At 52.4% G+C, this 18,572-nt stretch overlaps 1 protein-coding gene across 1 annotated transcript; it reads right to left on the bottom strand.

The window, feature by feature from the left end:
* Positions 1 to 984: 984 nt before the first annotated feature.
* LOC100357567 (tubulin alpha-1C chain) lies at positions 985 to 6,849 on the bottom strand. Its single transcript, XM_008256416.5, has 4 exons — positions 6,746 to 6,849; positions 3,987 to 4,209; positions 3,698 to 3,846; positions 985 to 2,029 (listed from the first exon to the last, which is right to left on the bottom strand). Exons 1-4 carry the CDS (start codon positions 6,746 to 6,748, stop codon positions 1,055 to 1,057), a joined length of 1,350 nt encoding a protein of 449 aa, XP_008254638.1. The 5' UTR covers positions 6,749 to 6,849; the 3' UTR covers positions 985 to 1,054.
* Positions 6,850 to 18,572: the final 11,723 nt, after the last annotated feature.

The following is an 18,572-nucleotide window of genomic DNA, read 5'->3' as shown; positions in this document are numbered from 1 at the left end:
GGGCTCCTGCCCGACTGTTTTGATGGCTGGAGGCATCCCATGGTGGTCGCCTGCTCGGGAAACACAGGCTCCACAGAATTGGCCCCTCAGGTGAGGATAGGACCCGGCTGCGGGGGATGCTATCCTTGAGCTCCTCATCTCTGGGGTCCTGGGTCCCTCACTGCTTGTGCTGTGGCAGCCTGCAGACCCCCTCTGGCAGGCTGGCCTCTCCCACATTCATGTCCGCCCCTGGATCCCTGCCTCCCCCATCCTTGGGCTTTGGGAAGAAGCTGCTCCACCTGAAAAGTAGCAGAAGCCGAGTTTGCACTCAAGGACAGAGCTGGATCTCAGGTCACGGAAGCTGCATGGTTCTCCCACACAGGATGTGCTCTCCTGCGAGAATCGGGGGACACAGGGCAGCAGGGGGAGACAGGCAGGGACCAGATACCCCCGGGGCCATGGAGCTGCCGGCCCCAGCTCCAGCCACTTGTTGGAGCACCAACTGTTTCTCCCTTTGCAGGACTTCTGTTCCTATCAAGCAGCTCAACCTCCTGCCCAAGGTCTGCCACCCACAACACCCACACCCAGCTCCCTTCTGACCCAGAGCCCCACTGCTTCCCGTGGGTGCCTGGGAGACAGCACCCAATAACCCAGTCCATCTTATCTCCCCATTTCAAATATTCCCTGTGACTTACACGGGGGTCTCCTTACCTCCCCAGGTGCCATCAGCAGAAGGCTGGATTAGAACACAGCAGGATGCTGGGGTAAGAGTGCCTCAGATAGCCACAGCCTCCCCCAACCAAGCCACACCGTTTTAGTCTAGGCAGCCCCGGCCCAGGGTGTCCCAGCCTGTGACTCAAGATTTCAATCACCACTCAGCAGGTGAACCAGCTGGCATACCACGGGACACACTTGAGCCGGTGATTATCGGGTGGCGCCAGCTCAAACATCCCAACTGCTGCGCACGGGTCGGATCAAGTAATCATTGTGACACTGGAGCCAGCATTTAATATGCAAACATCACTTTTATTGACAGCTTCATAAGACACAAACAGCAGCAGCGTGTGCAGACAGGTTAATATTCTTCACCCTCATCCTCTCCCTCGGCACTGTCTGCTCCAACCTCCTCGTAATCCTTCTCCAGGGCAGCCATGTCCTCACGAGCTTCAGAAAACTCTCCCTCCTCCATGCCCTCCCCCACGTACCAGTGAACAAAGGCACGCTTGGCATACATCAGGTCAAACTTGTGGTCCAGGCGAGCCCAGGCCTCGGCCACGGCTGTGGTGTTGCTCAGCATGCACACAGCTCGCTGCACCTTGGCCAGGTCTCCACCAGGCACCACCGTGGGAGGCTGGTAGTTAATGCCAACCTTGAAGCCAGTGGGGCACCAATCCACAAACTGGATGCTGCGCTTGGTCTTGATGGTAGCAATGGCAGCATTGACATCTTTGGGAACCACGTCGCCACGGTACAGCAGGCAGCAAGCCATGTATTTACCGTGGCGAGGGTCACATTTCACCATCTGGTTGGCCGGCTCAAAGCAGGCATTGGTGATCTCTGCTACAGAAAGCTGCTCGTGGTAGGCTTTCTCAGCAGAGATGACGGGGGCGTATGTGGCCAGAGGGAAGTGGATGCGGGGGTAGGGCACCAGGTTGGTCTGGAATTCTGTCAGATCAACATTCAGGGCTCCGTCAAACCGCAGGGAAGCCGTGATGGAGGACACGATCTGGCTAATAAGGCGGTTCAGGTTAGTGTAGGTGGGGCGCTCGATATCGAGGTTTCTACGACAGATGTCATAGATGGCCTCGTTGTCTACCATGAAGGCACAATCAGAGTGCTCTAGGGTGGTGTGGGTGGTGAGGATGGAGTTGTAGGGCTCCACCACAGCTGTGGAAACCTGGGGGGCTGGGTAGATGGAGAACTCCAGCTTGGACTTCTTGCCGTAATCGACAGAGAGGCGTTCCATCAGCAGGGAGGTGAACCCAGAACCAGTTCCCCCACCAAAGCTGTGGAAAACCAAGAAGCCCTGCAGGCCCGTGCATTGGTCAGCCTGCAAAGGAAAGAGTTTCCATTTTAGTACTGGGACCCCTGGTGAGAGCTGAGGGGGACTTCTGGGAGCCCCTGATCACAACGATTGTGATTTAAAACTCTCCTGAAGTACATTTGCTGAGAGCAGTCATAACCAGCTTCTCAGGTCTAAGTGACTCGGACAAAGTTCACAGCTCCCGGGAGTGTGGGAGGGGAGGGGCCTGCGGCTGTTAGATAAGCCATTTAAAAGTGAGCTCTTTCACACCTGCTTATAGGCTGGGAGAACGACCCAAGGGCAGGCCTGGGACTCCCAGCCTAGTGCCTGGATCTTACACACACTTGGCAGCCTTTTCTTTCCAGGCTGGAATATGTTGGAACTGCCAAGTTCCTATGGCTTGGTGTTGGGTCTAGATCCGGTTCGGCCAGTCCCTCGCCGTGTGACTGGTGACCTCATAAAGTGAGAAAAACAATCTGCTTCGGGGCGCAGAGCATTCAGCGAGGACTTGGAACAGTGTGGCACGGGCCTCGCATGCCTGCTTAAGCTGGCCAGGTGACTTCCGATCCCAAGTCTGAGACCTCAGGTGCTGGGGGCTGTTCTGGGTAGCCGGCTGCTATGCTGGAAAAGCAGTTTGGACTTCCCAAAAGAGATCCTCAGCTGACAACCGTCACTCCTCAAGGGTGCTCATGTGGGTGGGACACCCTTCTTGGCTTGTCTCTAGACAGAGGGCAAGGTGCAGGGCAGACCCTGCCCTACCCATCACATGCACTAGGACCCTGGGGACAACACACCAGCACCACAGGACACACACAGCTGTCTGGGTAGTTAATGAACTTCACCTGGACCCTTGAAATAGCTTTTACTAGGTGTATTTGTCCCTAAAGGTAGGTCTCCAAATCTTTGTAACTGCAGCTTGGTGTCCAAGCAAAGCAACCATTACCCCATTTTGCTGGGAAGCTGCTGCTAAGCATTTGTGGAAGGAGGAAGCCATGAACTTGCCTGGCTCCTGTTGTTTCTGGAACAGACCAGCTGCGACTGGGCCCGGGATGATGTGATTTTCCTAACAAGCTGCTCTGCCCAGGCTTCACACTTGACTTTGGTTAACTGCTTACAAGCTGCTCGCATACCTGAGATCTGAGTCATCTGACTGCCAGGCTCCTAATGACAGGGATCCTAGTGCCACCTCCTCAAGGTCCCACACAGGAATGAGGTCATACTGCCTGGAGCTCCAAGCAGAAAAGACAGGAAGCTCCCGACTCCACCCTTGGCCTTGTGGGAAGGTTCCCGCGTTTCTCATCAGGGTTACACAGGCGTCCTGAGCTCTGACCTTCCTGTGTTAACACAGGGCACCCAGCCCAGATTCTTTTAACGAGTTTGATCAATGAGCTACATGCAGGAGTCAGCCACCTACACACTCGGTGTAACCCAGATGTCCTAAGGAGCGTCTGTGGCTTGAATGGCCTTATGTGTCAGTGAAACTCAAAGCTGGGTGAGCACAGTGCCCAGACCTGCCTGGGGAGACGCAGAGAGAAGGGATGGGGGGTTAGTGGTGGAGGAAAGCACCTCCCCAGGGCCAGGGGGCTGAGAAGCCAGTCAATTTAGTGAGCTGCACAAGTCTCCTTGAAATTTATAGTTTGGTCTCTGCAAGAGAAAACGCCCACCCCACTTTACATAGTAAAGTACTGTGCTCACCAGCTTGCGAATTCGGTCCAGGACGAGGTCAATGATCTCCTTGCCAATGGTGTAGTGCCCGCGGGCATAGTTATTGGCAGCATCTTCCTTGCCCGTGATGAGCTGCTCGGGGTGGAAGAGCTGGCGGTAGGTGCCGGTGCGAACTTCATCTGGAAGAGGGAAGCAGACCAGCCACCTGTCACTGACAGCCTGCAGGGCCCCGGGGTGCCAGGGGCTCCCCCCTCACAGAATTGTCCCAGACCTGTCCCAGCACCCGGGGCTCTCACTGAGGCCACGGAGGCCAACTCACCAATGACCGTGGGCTCCAGGTCTACAAACACGGCCCTGGGCACGTGCTTGCCAGCGCCCGTCTCACTGAAGAAGGTGTTGAAGGAGTCGTCTCCTCCCCCAATGGTCTTGTCACTTGGCATCTGGCCATCGGGCTGGATGCCGTGTTCCAGGCAGTAGAGCTCCCAGCAGGCATTGCCGATCTGGACACCAGCCTGGCCGACGTGGATGGAGATGCACTCACGCTGTGGGAGGGAGAAAGGAAAAAGAAAATGACACATCAGATGAGCCACCGGGGAATGATTCACGCCTAAATGACTAATTAACCTTTGAGACAGATCACCACCTTTCCAGAGGCTACTCCTGCCCAGGGACTATTTCACAAGCAGAAATCTAATTAAGAGAAACTGCTTTGGAAGACTGAAGCTATGTTAATGAACCACGAGGCAATGCCAGACCCTGGCTTTGTGGCCACAGTAAATATTCAAGGTTGGATTTCCACCATTTCAGGCTAACACAAACTGTTCTGTTACCAATAGATTCCCCACCAGCACCTGGGAAACACGCCTGCTGATCCCTTAGGTTAATGCAAAACTCCCCCTGCAGCCGGCTCTGATTCATTTTGATTGTGTAAGGACTGAGGTCATCCCCAGCCCTCTTTAATCCTATTCTTTGGGAGACAAGAGCTTCTCCTTCTCTCCTTTAAAACCAGCTTAAACCAGTACACACAGCCATATGACTCAGGGAGAAAATGCCAGACAAGCAGCAGTGAGTTGCAGCTTAAAAACAGTGGTTAGAGGCAGCCTTTAGCCCCCCGAGGAAGGGAGAGGCGTGCGGCAAGTTAGCAGGCTTCATTGGTACTTTCAGACCTGAGCCACTTCCGAGCAAATGGGCATAGATTTCCGGCATTGTAAAGGCCATGCTTTCCAGAACAGTGGGGAAATACCTGTTTTTTCTTACTTCCTGCTGAACAGAGTCATATGCAAGTGACTGAATGAATCCCTTCCCACAATAAAATAAGGCACTGACCAGAGACTCTGTAAACTAACAAGATAGAGCAATCAGAGCCCCCAGCCAAGGCTCGGGATTACCTGGGGTCAGCCAGCCCAGCTACAGGGCTGGGGGAGAGCTGACTCGCTTGTTCTGAAGAGCCCAACGCTATTTACCATTGCGTCACGTTTACCTGGACTGGACTTTGGAAATTCCACAGTCCTCCTGAAGTGGCAAGCGCAAGGTCCCCTGGTTCTAACAGTGCTCCTCCTACTGGGAGCTTCCTGCTCCCGACAGTCTAAGCTGCTTTCTGGAAGCTTATCTGTCAGTGGCTCTCCACTGGCCACCTGTACACGAAGTGAGGCCCAGGTGACGTGATGGATGAGCCGTTTCCATAACTGCATTTGTCTAAACAGGTCTGCTGCCCAGTGAGCAGTCCCAGTGCTTTAAAAAGATTTGAAAGGCAGAGACAGAGAAAAAGGAAGAGAGATTCCCATTTGCTGGTTCACTCCCCAAATGGCAGCAATGGCTGGGGCTGGGCTAGGCTGAAGCCAGGAGCTTCTTCTGGGTCTCCCACATGAGTGCAGGGGCCCAAGCACTTGGGCCATCTCCTCTGCTTTCCCAGGCACATTAGCAGGGAGCCAGATAGGAAGTGGAGCAGCCGGGACTCGAATCGGTGCTTATATGGGATGCTGGCAGGGCAGGTGGAGGCTGAACCTTCTATGCCACAGCCCTCCTACCCTCACCCCACCGCCAGTGCCTTTTTTTTTTTTTTTAAAGGTGAGAGGAAGGGAGATAAGGAGAAAGCTCTCCCATCTGCTGGTTCAATCCCCAAATGACGGAACAGCCTGGGTCTGCCGTGTGGGTGACAAGGACTCAACCACTTGAGCCATCACCTGCTGCCTCCCAGTTCTGGGTTAGTAGGAAACTGGAACTCTTAATACGAGATGTCCAGAATGAGCGTCTGAACCCCGTCCAATGCCCCAGCCTCGCTTTGAGTCAGTTTTACGGGTAGCTTTTAGGGTTTCGATCCCAGGCAACTTGTTAAAGAGTGAGCCCTCGTTTTCCGATAGCCGTAGTCAGCCTTTGAAGAAAGCCACACACCTCAGGTACAACAGTGTTCCTTTCTTCAAAGACACTATTTTGAAACATTCCACACAGGAATACTTGTTGGCCCACAGGGCCGACCGCCACCAGATATCGTCAGGGATATAACAGTTTTCACCGTCTCTGGGCCATCCACAGAAAATGCTAACTTGTGCGCACAGGGAAACCAAACTCAAACTCACGGTCGATGCCAGTTTACTCTGCGGCTTCAAGAGAAAACATTCTTTTCGTGGACTTTTTTTTTTAAACCTGCCTGAAGCCTCAGCTATAAACAGCCACTACATGAACAGGAGAAATGCAGGCTCCGACACGTGACAGCTAATTCTTCCCTACCGGGGAGCTCGCCGGCGGCCTCCAGGTGGACAGGCGAGGAGCCGGGGCCGCGGACTCAGCAGCGAGTCCCAGGGCGCGGGGAGTGCGGGCCCCGTGCGGAGGCTGCGCGCGGGTCCCCCAGCCCTGGCGACGGGGAGTTCCAGTGGCTTCAACTCCCCGGGGCCCCACGTGAGGGTTCCCTGCCCTCCCTCCACCTGGAGGGTCTCTGCTTCCCACCCCCGAGGGCAGGGCCCGGGCCCGGGCCCGGGCCGCGTGTTCCGGCCCGCACCGCCGTCAGCCCGGCCACCAGGAAGCCGGCGTGGCCTGAAGCGCGGTGTGCGCGCAAGGCTACCGCCCGGGATCCCCACTCACCATGATGGGGCTTTGCAAGAACGTGCGGCGCTGCAGGAGGCGAGGGGACAGCGACAAGGGCTCCCACTGACAGACCAGCAAAGAGTCCGGGGGAGAAGTACTGCGAGGGCGACCTGGCCGGGAGCGCCCTTTATAGCGCGCCCCCGGCCACGCGTCCGAGGACGGCCCTGGGACCCCGCCCCGGGCGCGCAGAGGGGGCGGGGCGCGCGTCGCGGATTGGTGCGTTCAAAAGTTCAAACCAAACTCTCGGGAGGGCCCCCTCCTCCCGGCAGGAAGGGCGGAGCCGTCGGGGGGGGGGGCTGGGCCGGGGTGGGCGCCGCGACGGCAGACGCCGCGGGGAATGGGCGCCCCAGGTGGGCCAGGTAAGCGCGCCAGGTGCGCCGGGCGGCCCCGCGGCCCCGACGTCTCGCGCAGCCTGGTTCCTCCTGGTAGGTTTGAGTTACCCTCGCAAGGAACCCAGAGCAAGCTCCAGGTTTTTTTTTTTGTTTTTTTGCTTGCAGTGTAGAGCGCTCGTTCTCCGTGCCGGAGGCCCTGTTAGCCATTGCTCCGGGTTCCACAGGTGAAGGTCATGGGGCGAGGGCGGGGCCTTGATTGGTAACTGCGATCAGGCTAACTCGCCGCCGTCCCACGAAATACAGCCAGGGAGGAAGGAACCTGTGTTCGTTCCAAGCAGCTTTCCCTGGAAGGCGGGGACCGGGAGACACCGGGACAGTGGGCATCGGGGTACCGTCAGGTTCGCTTTTTGTAAGGATTAGGCAGCGGGGACTTCACTATCATGATATTGGCGCCCCCTCTCTCTCCTGATTTCTCAGGTCGAGTTTCGGTTGGTGACTAAGGGTTGTCCAAACAGAGCAGCTCCATTTCTGATTTTTAGCCTGGGGTCCTTGGACCTAGTACTGGAACCCGTGGCCGCCTTTGAGTTTGATTTGCCGCGCCTCCTACACTGCTCTGACCGTGGCTGCAAGGCGGGAGTGTATGTGTGTGATCTCTCAGAAGCACGCTTTGCCTGGTTTCAGTTGTTTTTGATTCTGGGCAACTTCCTCATGCTTTCTGAGCTCTCCAATTCCTTAACCGGGTCTAGGAGATAAGAGTCTACAGAAATATAGTCCCGCAGAAGAGGAATGACAGGGCTTTTTCGCTGAAGTGGGAAAAGCAAGAGGAAGGTAAAGGTGGGCTCTGGACAGGCAGTGGGCAGGCCTGAAGCTACTCCACCTTGGGCAGGGTATTGTGAAATTTGAGATACTAGCATCTTCAGTATTGCAGCCTTAATTAGTACAGGCTTTCAACTTTCCCATCTGTCTCGCAATTATTTTTGCTACAGTAACTAAGTGCCTGGGGGAATATATATGTGAGTGAAACTACTACAGATAAGGCCAGGGAGAGCTAGGGAACTCTGTCACCGCACCCTCCCTCGGATGCTCCTAAAACTCCTCTGATGTCTGTCCCCATTGTAGCAAAGCTACTGCCCAGACACCCCATGGCTGAAAATATTCAATATGGCCAGCTGCCTTCTCCCTACCACCACCTACATAGCTAGTTATCACAGGATTATAGGGACAGGCGTTGTGGTGTAGCAGGTAAAGCCACCTGTGACACTGGCATCTCATATGGGCACGGGTGCCTGTCCCGGCTGCTCCAGTTCTGATCCAGCTCTGTGATAATGTCCTGGGGGAAGGCAGCTGAGAAGGCTCCTTCTACCCAAAAGAGAGACCTGGATGAGGAAGCTCCTGGCTCCTGGCTTTGGCCTGGGCCAGCTCTGGCCGTTGCGACCATCAGGGAGGGAACCAGTGGATGGAAGATATCTCTCTCTCTCCCTCCCTCTCTCCCTCCCTCCCTCCCCCTGAACCTTCTAATAATTAAATAAATAAGAAAAGTACAGAGTGTTCTAGAAAAGCATAGAGCTAGCAAAGTGGAAGCCAGACTAAGGCCACCCCACAGCTCCTCCCCAACACTACAGACTGCAGCCACCTTCCCAACAATAAACAGAACAAGATGGAAGCCATTGTAAGGAACACTTATCAAGGTGACCTGGCCCAACCACCAGTGTCAAGCTCCCAATCTCTGACGCGCGACTTCCCCGGCCCCTGCTCTGTTGCACTGTTTGGACTGGGGAACCTCGCCCGGGAGCGGAATCCCAATAAAAGCCTGTGAATTAATTGATTCGTCTGCCTGGGAAGATCTGTTACGCACCAGACACCTTACAGTGACAAGATCAGGTTTCCATAAAAACAAGCTAGAAAGCTCTCCACTAAGGCCACTTCCTCCCCCTTCACCGTAAATAATGTATAACCATTGCCTTTGTTCACCTTTGTTCCTTGGAGATAATAAAGCATACAAAATACCCCTAGACTTCGAGCCCTCAGCAGCTTGGACTCTTTTCCTTTTTTTCTTTAAGATTTATTTATTTATTTTGAAAGGCAGCATTACAGAGGGAGAAGGGGAGAGACAGATATCTTAATCTGCTGGTTCACTCCCCAAATGTCCAAAAAGGTTGGGGCAGGGCCAATCCAAAGGCAGGAGCCAGGAGCTTCTTCCAGGTCTCCCACATGGGTGCAGGGTCCAAAGGACTTGGGCGATCTTCTACTGTTTTCCCAGGCCATAGCAGAGAGCTGGATCAGAAGTGGAGCAGCCAGGAACTCAAATTGGTGCCCAAAAGGGATGCTGGCACTGCAGGCTTTACCCACTAAGCCATAGTGCAGGCCCCAGCTTGGTCTCTTTCTACCAGCCTTTCCCAATAGTACTGTTCAGAGCTTCTCTTCTCCTTACTTAGATAAAATTCCAATTCTAACTCTCATGGTTGTATGCAGTCTTGTAAAGTGTTATAGACACCAGGACAGGAGCGTGGGCTCATCTCACTGCTCCTCCCATAACACTGCAGTACAATGAGGGGGCAGGTTAGCTCTACTTCATGAAGTCTGAACAAAGATCCGACGGTGGTGAGGGGTAAGGTAACCTGGAAGAGCAGTCCCACAGCAGTGAGCAACTGGAGAAGAGTGAGTATTTAATGATTCTACCGGAAGGGCAGAGAGGCCCACTGGCTGTGCAAGATGAGCAGTAGGAGCCTGAGGCCAGAGACCACACAGGAGCCACACAAAAGCCACTGCTGCAGATGGCTGGCTCTGTGGCAAAGCAGGTAAAACGACCACCTGCAGTGCCTGCATCCTGTATGGGCACTGGTTTGAGTCCTGGCTGCTTCTCTTCTGATCCAGCATCCCTGCTGATGGCCTAGGAAAGCAGTAGAAGATGGCCCAAGTCCTTAGGCCCCTGCACCTGCATGGGAGACCCAGAAGAAACTCCTGGCTTTGGATTGGCACAGCTCCGGCCATTGCAGCCATTTGGGGAGTGGACCAGTAGATGGAAGACCTCTCTTTCTCTGCCTCTCTGTAACTCCATAACTCTCTTGCCCTACCACCTATTTTAAGAGGCAGTGTGTGTTTAAGTGTGTGTTTTCCTTTTCTGAATGAGAGGATACTTCATGGAAAATGGAACGGAAAGAATCATGCATCATTTTTTTCCTAAGACACATTTCCATGAGCTTTTTAGAGGTCCTTTGTCAGCCATGGATCTTAACTTTTTTGCACCAAAATAAACTCATCTTTCAATTCCATTTTCCATGTACTTTTTAAAATTACCTTCACATTTCCTAGATGTGGGACCCTGGGAAGATGTCTCATTTCTCTAAATCCCTCCCTTATAAAGCGGGATAATATGTAATTCCAAAGTGATATATTGTTATGAGGATTAAATGAGATACATAATACCCAGCTCCCACACATAGTAATGCACTGAAAGACATCAAGAATAGATCTTACTGTTGGAGGTGGTAGTAGTGGACAAAACGAGAGATGGTAGATGCAGATCCCACATGGGTGCCGGTTTGTATCCCAGCCGCTCCACTTCCAATCCAGCTCTGCTATGGCCTGGGAAAGCAGTGGAAGATGGCCCAAGTCCTTGGGCCCCTGCACCCACATGAGAGACCCAGAAGAAGCTCCTGGCTCCTGGCTTCGGATGGGTGCAGTTCCAGCTGTTGTGGCCAAATTGGGGAGTGAACCAGCAGATAAAATACCTCTCTCTCTCTGCCTCTCCTCTCTGTGTGTAACTCTGACTTTCAAATAAATAAATCTTTGAAAAATACTGGTTTATGCTTTGGGATCCATATTTAAGTTTGCTGCCCTCTGCTGGAATTTTTTTGGGGGAAATTATGTAAACAGGACACAATCTAAAAATTATAGGCAGAAACCAATTGTACTTCCAGTTGAAAATTTCCAGAATTCATCAAAGACACCAAGTTGTTAACAGAAGACAGAAAGGCTAGGCACAAAGGGCTGGGGGACTTTGGGTGGGATTTTCCCCCGCTGTACATCAGGACAGGACCAGTAAGGCCATCCCTAGGGCCTGCCCAGCCTTAATGCCATGTGAGACTAACTCCAGGTTCTTGCTGTTTGCACAAAAGTGAGCAAAGGTGAAAATGTGCTTTCACCTTTGCTTCATTCAGCCCAGGTCTTCTAAGAGTCACCAGGGCTGGCCCTGTGGCATAGCAGGTAAAGCCGCCACCTGCAGTGCTGGCATCCCACATAGGTGCTGGATTGAGTCCTGGCTGCTCCACTTCTGATCCAGCTCTCTGTGTGGCCTGGGATAGCAGTGGAAGATGGCCCAAATACTTGGGCCCCTGCACCTGCGTGGGAGACCCAGAAGAAGCTCCTGGCTCCTGGCTCCTGGCTTCAGATTGGCAAAGCTCCAACTGTTGGAGCCATTTTTGGAGAGTGAACCAGCAGATGGAAGATCATTCTCTCTGCCTCTGCCTCTCTGTAACTCTGCCTTTCAAATAAATAAATCTTTTTAAAAAAAGTAATAATGTCATAGGAATATTTGATTACTCCTATTGTTAGCCCCCTTTCTTTTAGGGGCAAGAGACCCCCAAATGGAGTCCTTCATCCCTTAGGTGTCATGAAGCCACCAATGAATGCAAAGCTGAGCACAAAGGCCAAAGGGTGGAGAAGCCGGGGCTTCTGTTTAAACCACTGGGCCTGGGAGGAACTTCTGTCCATCTCCTCCCCCCCCCCCTTTTTTTTTTTTTAGCTTTTCATTTTCTCTGAAAGGCAGAGGGGCAGAGAAAGATCCTCAGTCAGCTGGTTCACTCTCTAAACACCTGTAACAGCCAGGGCTGGGCCAGGCTGAGACAAGGAGCCTGGAACTCCAGCCCAGTCTCCATGCAGGTGGCAAGGACCCAAGTTCTTGAGCCATCACCTGCCAGGGTGCACAGCAGGAGGCTGGATCAGAAGCAGCAGCCAGGACTTGGAAGCAGGCATTGCAAGAATGTGGGCTTTCCTGCTGCGACTTTCACATGGTGCCCAGTGATGGCCCCAACCATCCTACTCTCAGAGTAGCAAAGTTAGGGTGAGGGCATTGCCATTTATTACAAAATATTTTCTACTCTTGGTGGAATTTTCAAAAATGAAGGTTTTTTTTTTTAAAGATTTAATTTTATTTGAGAGGTAGAGTTACAGACAGTGAGAGGGAGAGACAGAGGTCTTCCTTCTGCTGGTTCACTCCCCAAATGCCGCAACAGCTAGAACTGCACTGATCCGAAGCCAGGAGCCAGGTGTTTCCTCCTGGTCTCCCATATGGGTGTAGGGGCCCAAGGACTTGGGCCATCTTCTTCTGTTTTCCACAGCAGAGAGCTGGATTGGAAGAGGAGCAGCCGGGACTAGAACCAGCACCCATATGGGAGGCTGGTGCTGTAGGCGGAAGATTAACCTACTGCGCCACAGTGCTGGCCCCTGTTTTTTTGTTTGTTTGTTTGCTTGTTTACTGAGGACAATGTATGGCACAGTAGGTTAAGCTGCTGCCTGCGATGCCAGCATCCCATATCAGAGTTCTGGTTCTTGTCCTAGTAGCCCCATTTCTGACCTACCTCCCTGCTAATGTGCCTGGGGAAGCTGTTAGTAAAATGGCACAGTCTTATATGGTGCCATCCTAGGCTTAGCCCCGCCCCTCCCACCAATTGCTGGAAGCCAGGTGGCCACACAGCCCAACCACTGGTGGCAAAGCTCCACCCCCATCCTAATGAGATTAGCTACTCCTTCTTCCTTGCTGGCCCTCAGGCAGTTTTAAAAGGACCTGTTCCTGAACACTGACTCTCTCTCCCTTTCTGTCTCCTGATCTATCTCTCTCTTGATCTCTCTTATACTCTCCTTCTGCTCGCCCCTTCCCTCCAGTCTGTCGGGTTTCCCCCATAAACTCTGTCCCTTACTCCAGTGTTTGGTGTGTTTTGTGGTGGCCTTGTTACCAGTGAATGGCAGGGTTCTTGTCTTCGCGCAAGAAAGAATTCAGGCATGAGACAGAGAGTAGTAGAAAAGTAAAATAGCGAAGTTTATTAGGGAAGGGACATCCACAAGAATGGATGGGCACCTCTCTAGACAGGACCTGAGAGTGCCCAGTCGCTCGGACTGGGAGGGAGGAGCAAGGTTACATGGTTGAATGGAGAGATTACACCTGGGCAGGCAGGCTGGCGACTCAGCATAGAGGCAGAGGGCTGAGCACACCGTCCTGTTGAGGCGGGGGTGGGGGTGGTGGGGGTTGGATTTTTAAGGAGATGGGTCTTTGTCTTCACACATCTCCTCCTGGCAGGTTATCAGGTAGGAGGGGGCAGGGCAGGATGCGAATACTGGGCTGCCCCTGACTTTGAGATGCAGACGCATGTGCTGGACATAGATGTCTTGTCTTTAGGCCTTTGTCACACACACATAAGCTCATATCTCACTTCCCACCTAACAGCCTTATAGAGACAGTGGAGGAAGGCCCAAGTATTTGGCCCCTGCCAGCCATGTGAGAAACCCAGATGGAGGTCCAAGCTCCAGGCTTAGACCTGGACCAGCCCCAGCCATTGCAACCGTTTGCGGAGTGAATCAGCAGATGGAAGACCTCTTTCTACCCCACCCCACCCCACCCCTTTCTCTTTCTCTCTGTATCACTCTGTTTCAAATATTTTTAAATATTTTTAAGATAAATGTTTTTATTTTTAAAATAAATAAAATACAGTTTATTTATTTGAAAGGCAGGGTGACAGAGAGAGAGAGAGAGAAAGAGACAAAGAGAGGTCTTCCATCTGCTGGTTCACTCCCTAAATGCCTGCAACAGCGAGGACTGGGCCAGATTGAAGCCAGGGAACCAGGAGCCTCATCCAGGTCTCCCTCAAACAAGGCAGATGCCCACGCACTGGACCATCATCTGCAGCTGTCCAGGAGCGTTAGCAGGGAGCTGGATGGGAACTGAAGCAGCCAAGCAGTCAGTCCCAGCACTTACACAGGATGTGGGCACAGCAGCAGCTGAATCCGATGTGCCACAGTGGCTGCCCTCCAAAGTGAGCTTTTAACAAAGGTACTCAGTTTACTCCAAATGGCGGAAAATAAAGTCTGAGATCTGAAATCGTTTGCCCCCAAGCCCAAGAAGAACTCAGAATTAATGCCTAAAATGACGGTTGCCACTTTTTTGCTTCTAGGTCCTTCTTTGGCCCTGTTCGTAGTTCACAGGCAAAGATGCCAGAGACAATCCAGTGGTTGAATTTGCCATCTTAAGGCAAGGCTGCAACAATAACATAGAGAATGAGCCTGTCCTACCTGGAAGAGCTCCGAAGACCACCACCAGGCAGGACTGCTGGCAGTGAAGTTCAACAACCCTCTTCACAGTCACCGTTTTCTGATTTGTGCACCCGGGTATGCGCATGACTTGCTTTTTTCCTCTGTTCATTCCCTGTAAGCACAGCATAGCACCAAACCTGAGCCCCTTCAACTTGGACTTCCTGCTCTTTATCCCACAGGTATTTGCAACCTTACTCAAACTGTCTTACAAAGCCTTTCTAGTTCTCTCCCTCCCTGCTGTGAGCAGTGCTCAGGACTCCACTTTCCTAGGGCCTTTGTCCAGGACTGAAGACTGAGATTCCAGCTGCTTTCTCCCCGGAGGGGGCATGGGCTGGCTCCCGGAGAGTGGGACCTCGAGAATCACTTCTTCAGCTGGCTAAGTGAAGCTTTGGGTGGGCTGCTGGCCCCGACTTTCTAATCTGGGTCCCAGCGGCCAGGCTTTCTTATGCAAATTCTTCCTGTAATCCGACCCTGCCCCCATCCTTTTAGGATACACTGGTAAAACTCTTGCAGAGGGAGTTTTACATTTTTTAAAGATATATTTATTTATTTATTTGAAAGACAGAGTTACAGAGAGGCAGAGGCAGAGAGAGAGGTAGAGAGGTCTTCCATCCACTCGTTCACTCTCCAAATGGCCACAAAGGTCGAAGCTGGGGTCATTGAAAACCAGGAGCCAGGAGCTTCTTCTGAGTCTCACATGAGGGTGCAGGGCCCAAGGATTTGGGCCATCTTCTACTGCTTTCCCAGGCTGGAGCAGTAGCAGAGAGCTGGATCAGAATTGGAGCAAGCCAGGACTTAAGCCGACAGCCATATGGGATGCTGGCACTGCAGGCAGTGGCTTTACCCATTATGCCACAGCACTGGCCCCAGGAGTTTTACATTAAATCTACATTATTACTATAAGAAGCAGACTGTATCTGGGAGTCTGGACATTTTTTTTTTTTTTTTTGCATTTATAGCAATGTGTACTCAATTCTATTTATTTTAGTTTTTAAAAAAGATTTATTTATTTATTAAAGTCAGAGCTACCGGGGGTGGGGGAAGAGAGAGCGCGAGAGAGATCTTCCACCCACTGGTTCACAGCCTGAAGGGCTGCAACAGCCGGAGCTGAGCTTATCAGGAGCCAGGACTCTCACACGGGTGCAGGGGCCCAAGGACTTGGACCATCTTCTACTGCTTTCTCAGGCCATAGCAGGGAGCTGGATCAGAAGTGGAGCAGCTGGGTGGGTGCAGTCCCTCGTTAAGTTGCCTGCTGGAGGCCGGCGCCGCAGCTCACTAGGCTAATCCTCCACCTAGCGGCGCCGGCACACCGGGTTCTAGTCCCGGTTGGGGCGCCGGATTCTGTCCCGGTTGCCCCTCTTCCAGGCCAGCTCTCTGCTGTGACCAGGGAGTGCAGTGGAGGATGGCCCAAGTCCTTGGGCCTTGCACCCCATGGGAGACCAGGATAAGCACCTGGCTCCTGTCATCGGATCAGCGCGGTGCACCGGCCGCGGCGGCCATTGGAGGGTGAACCAACGGCAAAGGAAGACCTTTCTCTCTCTCTCTCTCTCTCTCTCTCTCACTGTCCACTCTGCCTGTCAAAAAATAAAAAAAAATAAATAATAAAATAAAATAAGTTGCCTGCTGGAGGCGGTGCAGAGCACCACATGGACCCTAATAAGGTGCCTCCTTGGTGAAGTTTACAATGCATTGTCTCACAGTTTGGAGTGTCCCGGGCTTTCCTGTGCTTATAATAAACATTCCACTAGCCTTTCGATTATCTATCTGCACCCAGTTTCATTGGGTTTGGGGGTTTTAGGCCTCAGTGACCTAATATATTCTAACAAACCGCAGCTTCTCAGGTGCATTAACAGGAAGCTCTATCTAGCTGAGTAGCAGGGCTGGCGCTGTGTAGTAGGCTAAGCTAAGCCTCTGTCTCCAGCACCAGGTCAAGTCCCGGCTGCTCCTCTTCCGATCCAGCTCCCTGCTGATGGCCTGGGAGAGCAGTGGAAGATGGCCCACATTGTTTCAGTCTGTCAGTGCCTGTCTCTCCCCTCTTGAAGTCACTTGGCTTCTCCCTAACATGAATCCCTCAGGATTCTTTGATGCCAATCCCCTACCATTGGTGTGCTGGAGCCTGCTGGAGCCAACTGTTTGGTTTGTGGGAATTTTGTGGAATAGCCGCAGACGATGTTGGTAGCCTGTGGTGAGCAATTAGGGGGATATGTTTACACCCTGGAAATTGGTAGATGCTACACAAATGGGCTGCCCTCTCCCCACACCCATGAGGGAGATCAAAATACCACTCCCAAAATATTTGACACATTTCTCTTTGGCTATTGAAAGTGCAGACCACTGCAGGCATTGAAGAGTGGTCCTTTAGAAATGTACACTCACCTACGTTAGTCAAGAGGACAGCAGGTGCAAGCTGAGGCTTTGCTCTCTGATGTCTCCTTTCTGACTCTCCTTGCCAAAGTAAGAAGAGACTGGAGGGCCCTACACCAGGTCCAGGCAGGTGGTACCACAAGTGGCTGCTACCTAGGAGACTCATCTACATAACAAGACAGTCCTTGTTCCTCCCTACAAACATCCAGGACCTCAACACCTCCTGTCCACCCTGGAGCCCAGGTCTCTTCCTTTTGTCTAACTCCACACAAAGTCCACTCTCTTGGAATCTCACACTTTGTTTCAGATTTTCATGCCTATGTACACTAATACATTTGTTAAGAGAAAAACACTGGGGCCGGCTCCATGGTGCAGCGGGTTGAGCTGCCTCCTGTGGTGCTGGAATATCATATGGACACTGGCTGCTCTACTTCCAATCCAGTTCCCTGCTAATGGTCTGGGAAAGCAGTAGAAGACAGCCCAAGTGCTTGCGTCCCTGCACCCGTGTGGGAGACATGGAAGAAGCTCCTGGCTTCTGGCTTCGGATCGGTGCAGCTCTGGCCCTGGCTGTTGCGGCCATTTAGGGAGTGAACCAGTGAATGGATGATCTCTCTCTGTCCCTTCCTCTCTCTCTGTTTCTCTGCCTTTCAAATCAAGAAATAAATCCTTAAAAAAATTCTTTAAAAACGTCCTAAATGTTTTTTAAATTTAATTTCTTTTTATTTATTTGAAAGGCAGAGAGACTGAGACAAATCTTCTATCTGCTAATTCAAGCCCCAACAGCCCATATAACTACAACTAAAGTGAAAACAGTTTCTCTTTCCACATCCTGCTTGACAAAAACTAACTGCTGACTTTGTATCTATCAAAGCTATCTTCAACTCAGCAGATACATAATGCTTGCTTAAGAGTTCCAGGTGGGGCTGGTGTTGTGACACAGCAAATTAAGTCACTTTGGGGCACCTGCATTCCATACTCAAATGCCTGGGATCCTCTGCTTCCAATCCAGCTTCCAGCTAATGCACACCCTGGGAGGCAGCAGATGATGGCTCAAGTCCTTGGGTATTTGCCAGCCCTGTGGGAGACCTGGATGGAGTTTCTGGTTCCTGGCTTAGGTCTGACCCAAACTTGGCTATTGTGGGCAACTGGGGAGTGAATCATAGGATGAAAGATTCCTGCCCCCTTCCCATCTGCTTTTTTTTTTTTTTTAAGATTTATTTATTTTATTTTACTTTATTTATTTTTTTTTTGGACAGGCAGAGTGGACAGTGAGAGAGAGAGACAGAGAGAAAGGTCTTCCTTTGCCATTGGTTCACCCTCCAATGGCCGCCGCGGCCGGCGCGCTGCGGCCAGCGCACCGTGCTGATCCGATGGCAGGAGCCAGGAGCCAGGTGCTTTTCCTGGTCTCCCATGGGGTGCAGGGCCCAAGCACCTGGGCCATCCTCCACTGCACTCCCTGGCCACAGCAGAGAGCTGGCCTGGAAGAGGGGCAACCGGGACAGAATCTGGCGCCCCGACCGGGACTAGAACCCGGTGTGCCGGCGCCGCTAGGCGGAATTTATTAATTTATTTGAAAGGCAGAATTACAGAGAGGAAGAGGCAGAAAGAGAGATTTTCCATTCACTGGTTCACTCTACAAATGGCCACAATGGTCGAAGCTGGGCCAGGCCAAAGCCAAGAGCCAGGAGGTTCATCCTGGTCGCCCCTGGGGGTGCAGAGGCCCAAGCACTTGGACCACCTTCCACTGCTTTCCCAGGCGCATCAGCAGGGAGCTGGATAGGAAATGGAGCAATAGGGACTTGAACCAGTGCCCATATGGGATG

The sequence above is a fragment of the Oryctolagus cuniculus genome, chromosome 11 (genome assembly GCF_051225735.1).
Source record: "Oryctolagus cuniculus isolate XC-2025 breed Fujian yellow rabbit chromosome 11, ASM5122573v1, whole genome shotgun sequence".
In the NCBI taxonomy this organism is placed as follows: domain Eukaryota; kingdom Metazoa; phylum Chordata; class Mammalia; order Lagomorpha; family Leporidae; genus Oryctolagus; species Oryctolagus cuniculus.
This window is presented reverse-complemented; position numbering and strand designations above follow the sequence as displayed.

What these genes read in the sequence shown, in the direction of transcription:
- LOC100357567 (XM_008256416.5), bottom strand. An exon ending in CCTGGAGCCCACGGTCATTG is followed by an intron (nt 3,847 to 3,986) that starts GTGAGTTGGCCT and finishes TCCCTCTTCCAG; the next exon opens with ATGAAGTTCGCACCGGCACC. An exon ending in TGGACCGAATTCGCAAGCTG is followed by an intron (nt 2,030 to 3,697) that starts GTGAGCACAGTA and finishes TTTCCTTTGCAG; the next exon opens with GCTGACCAATGCACGGGCCT.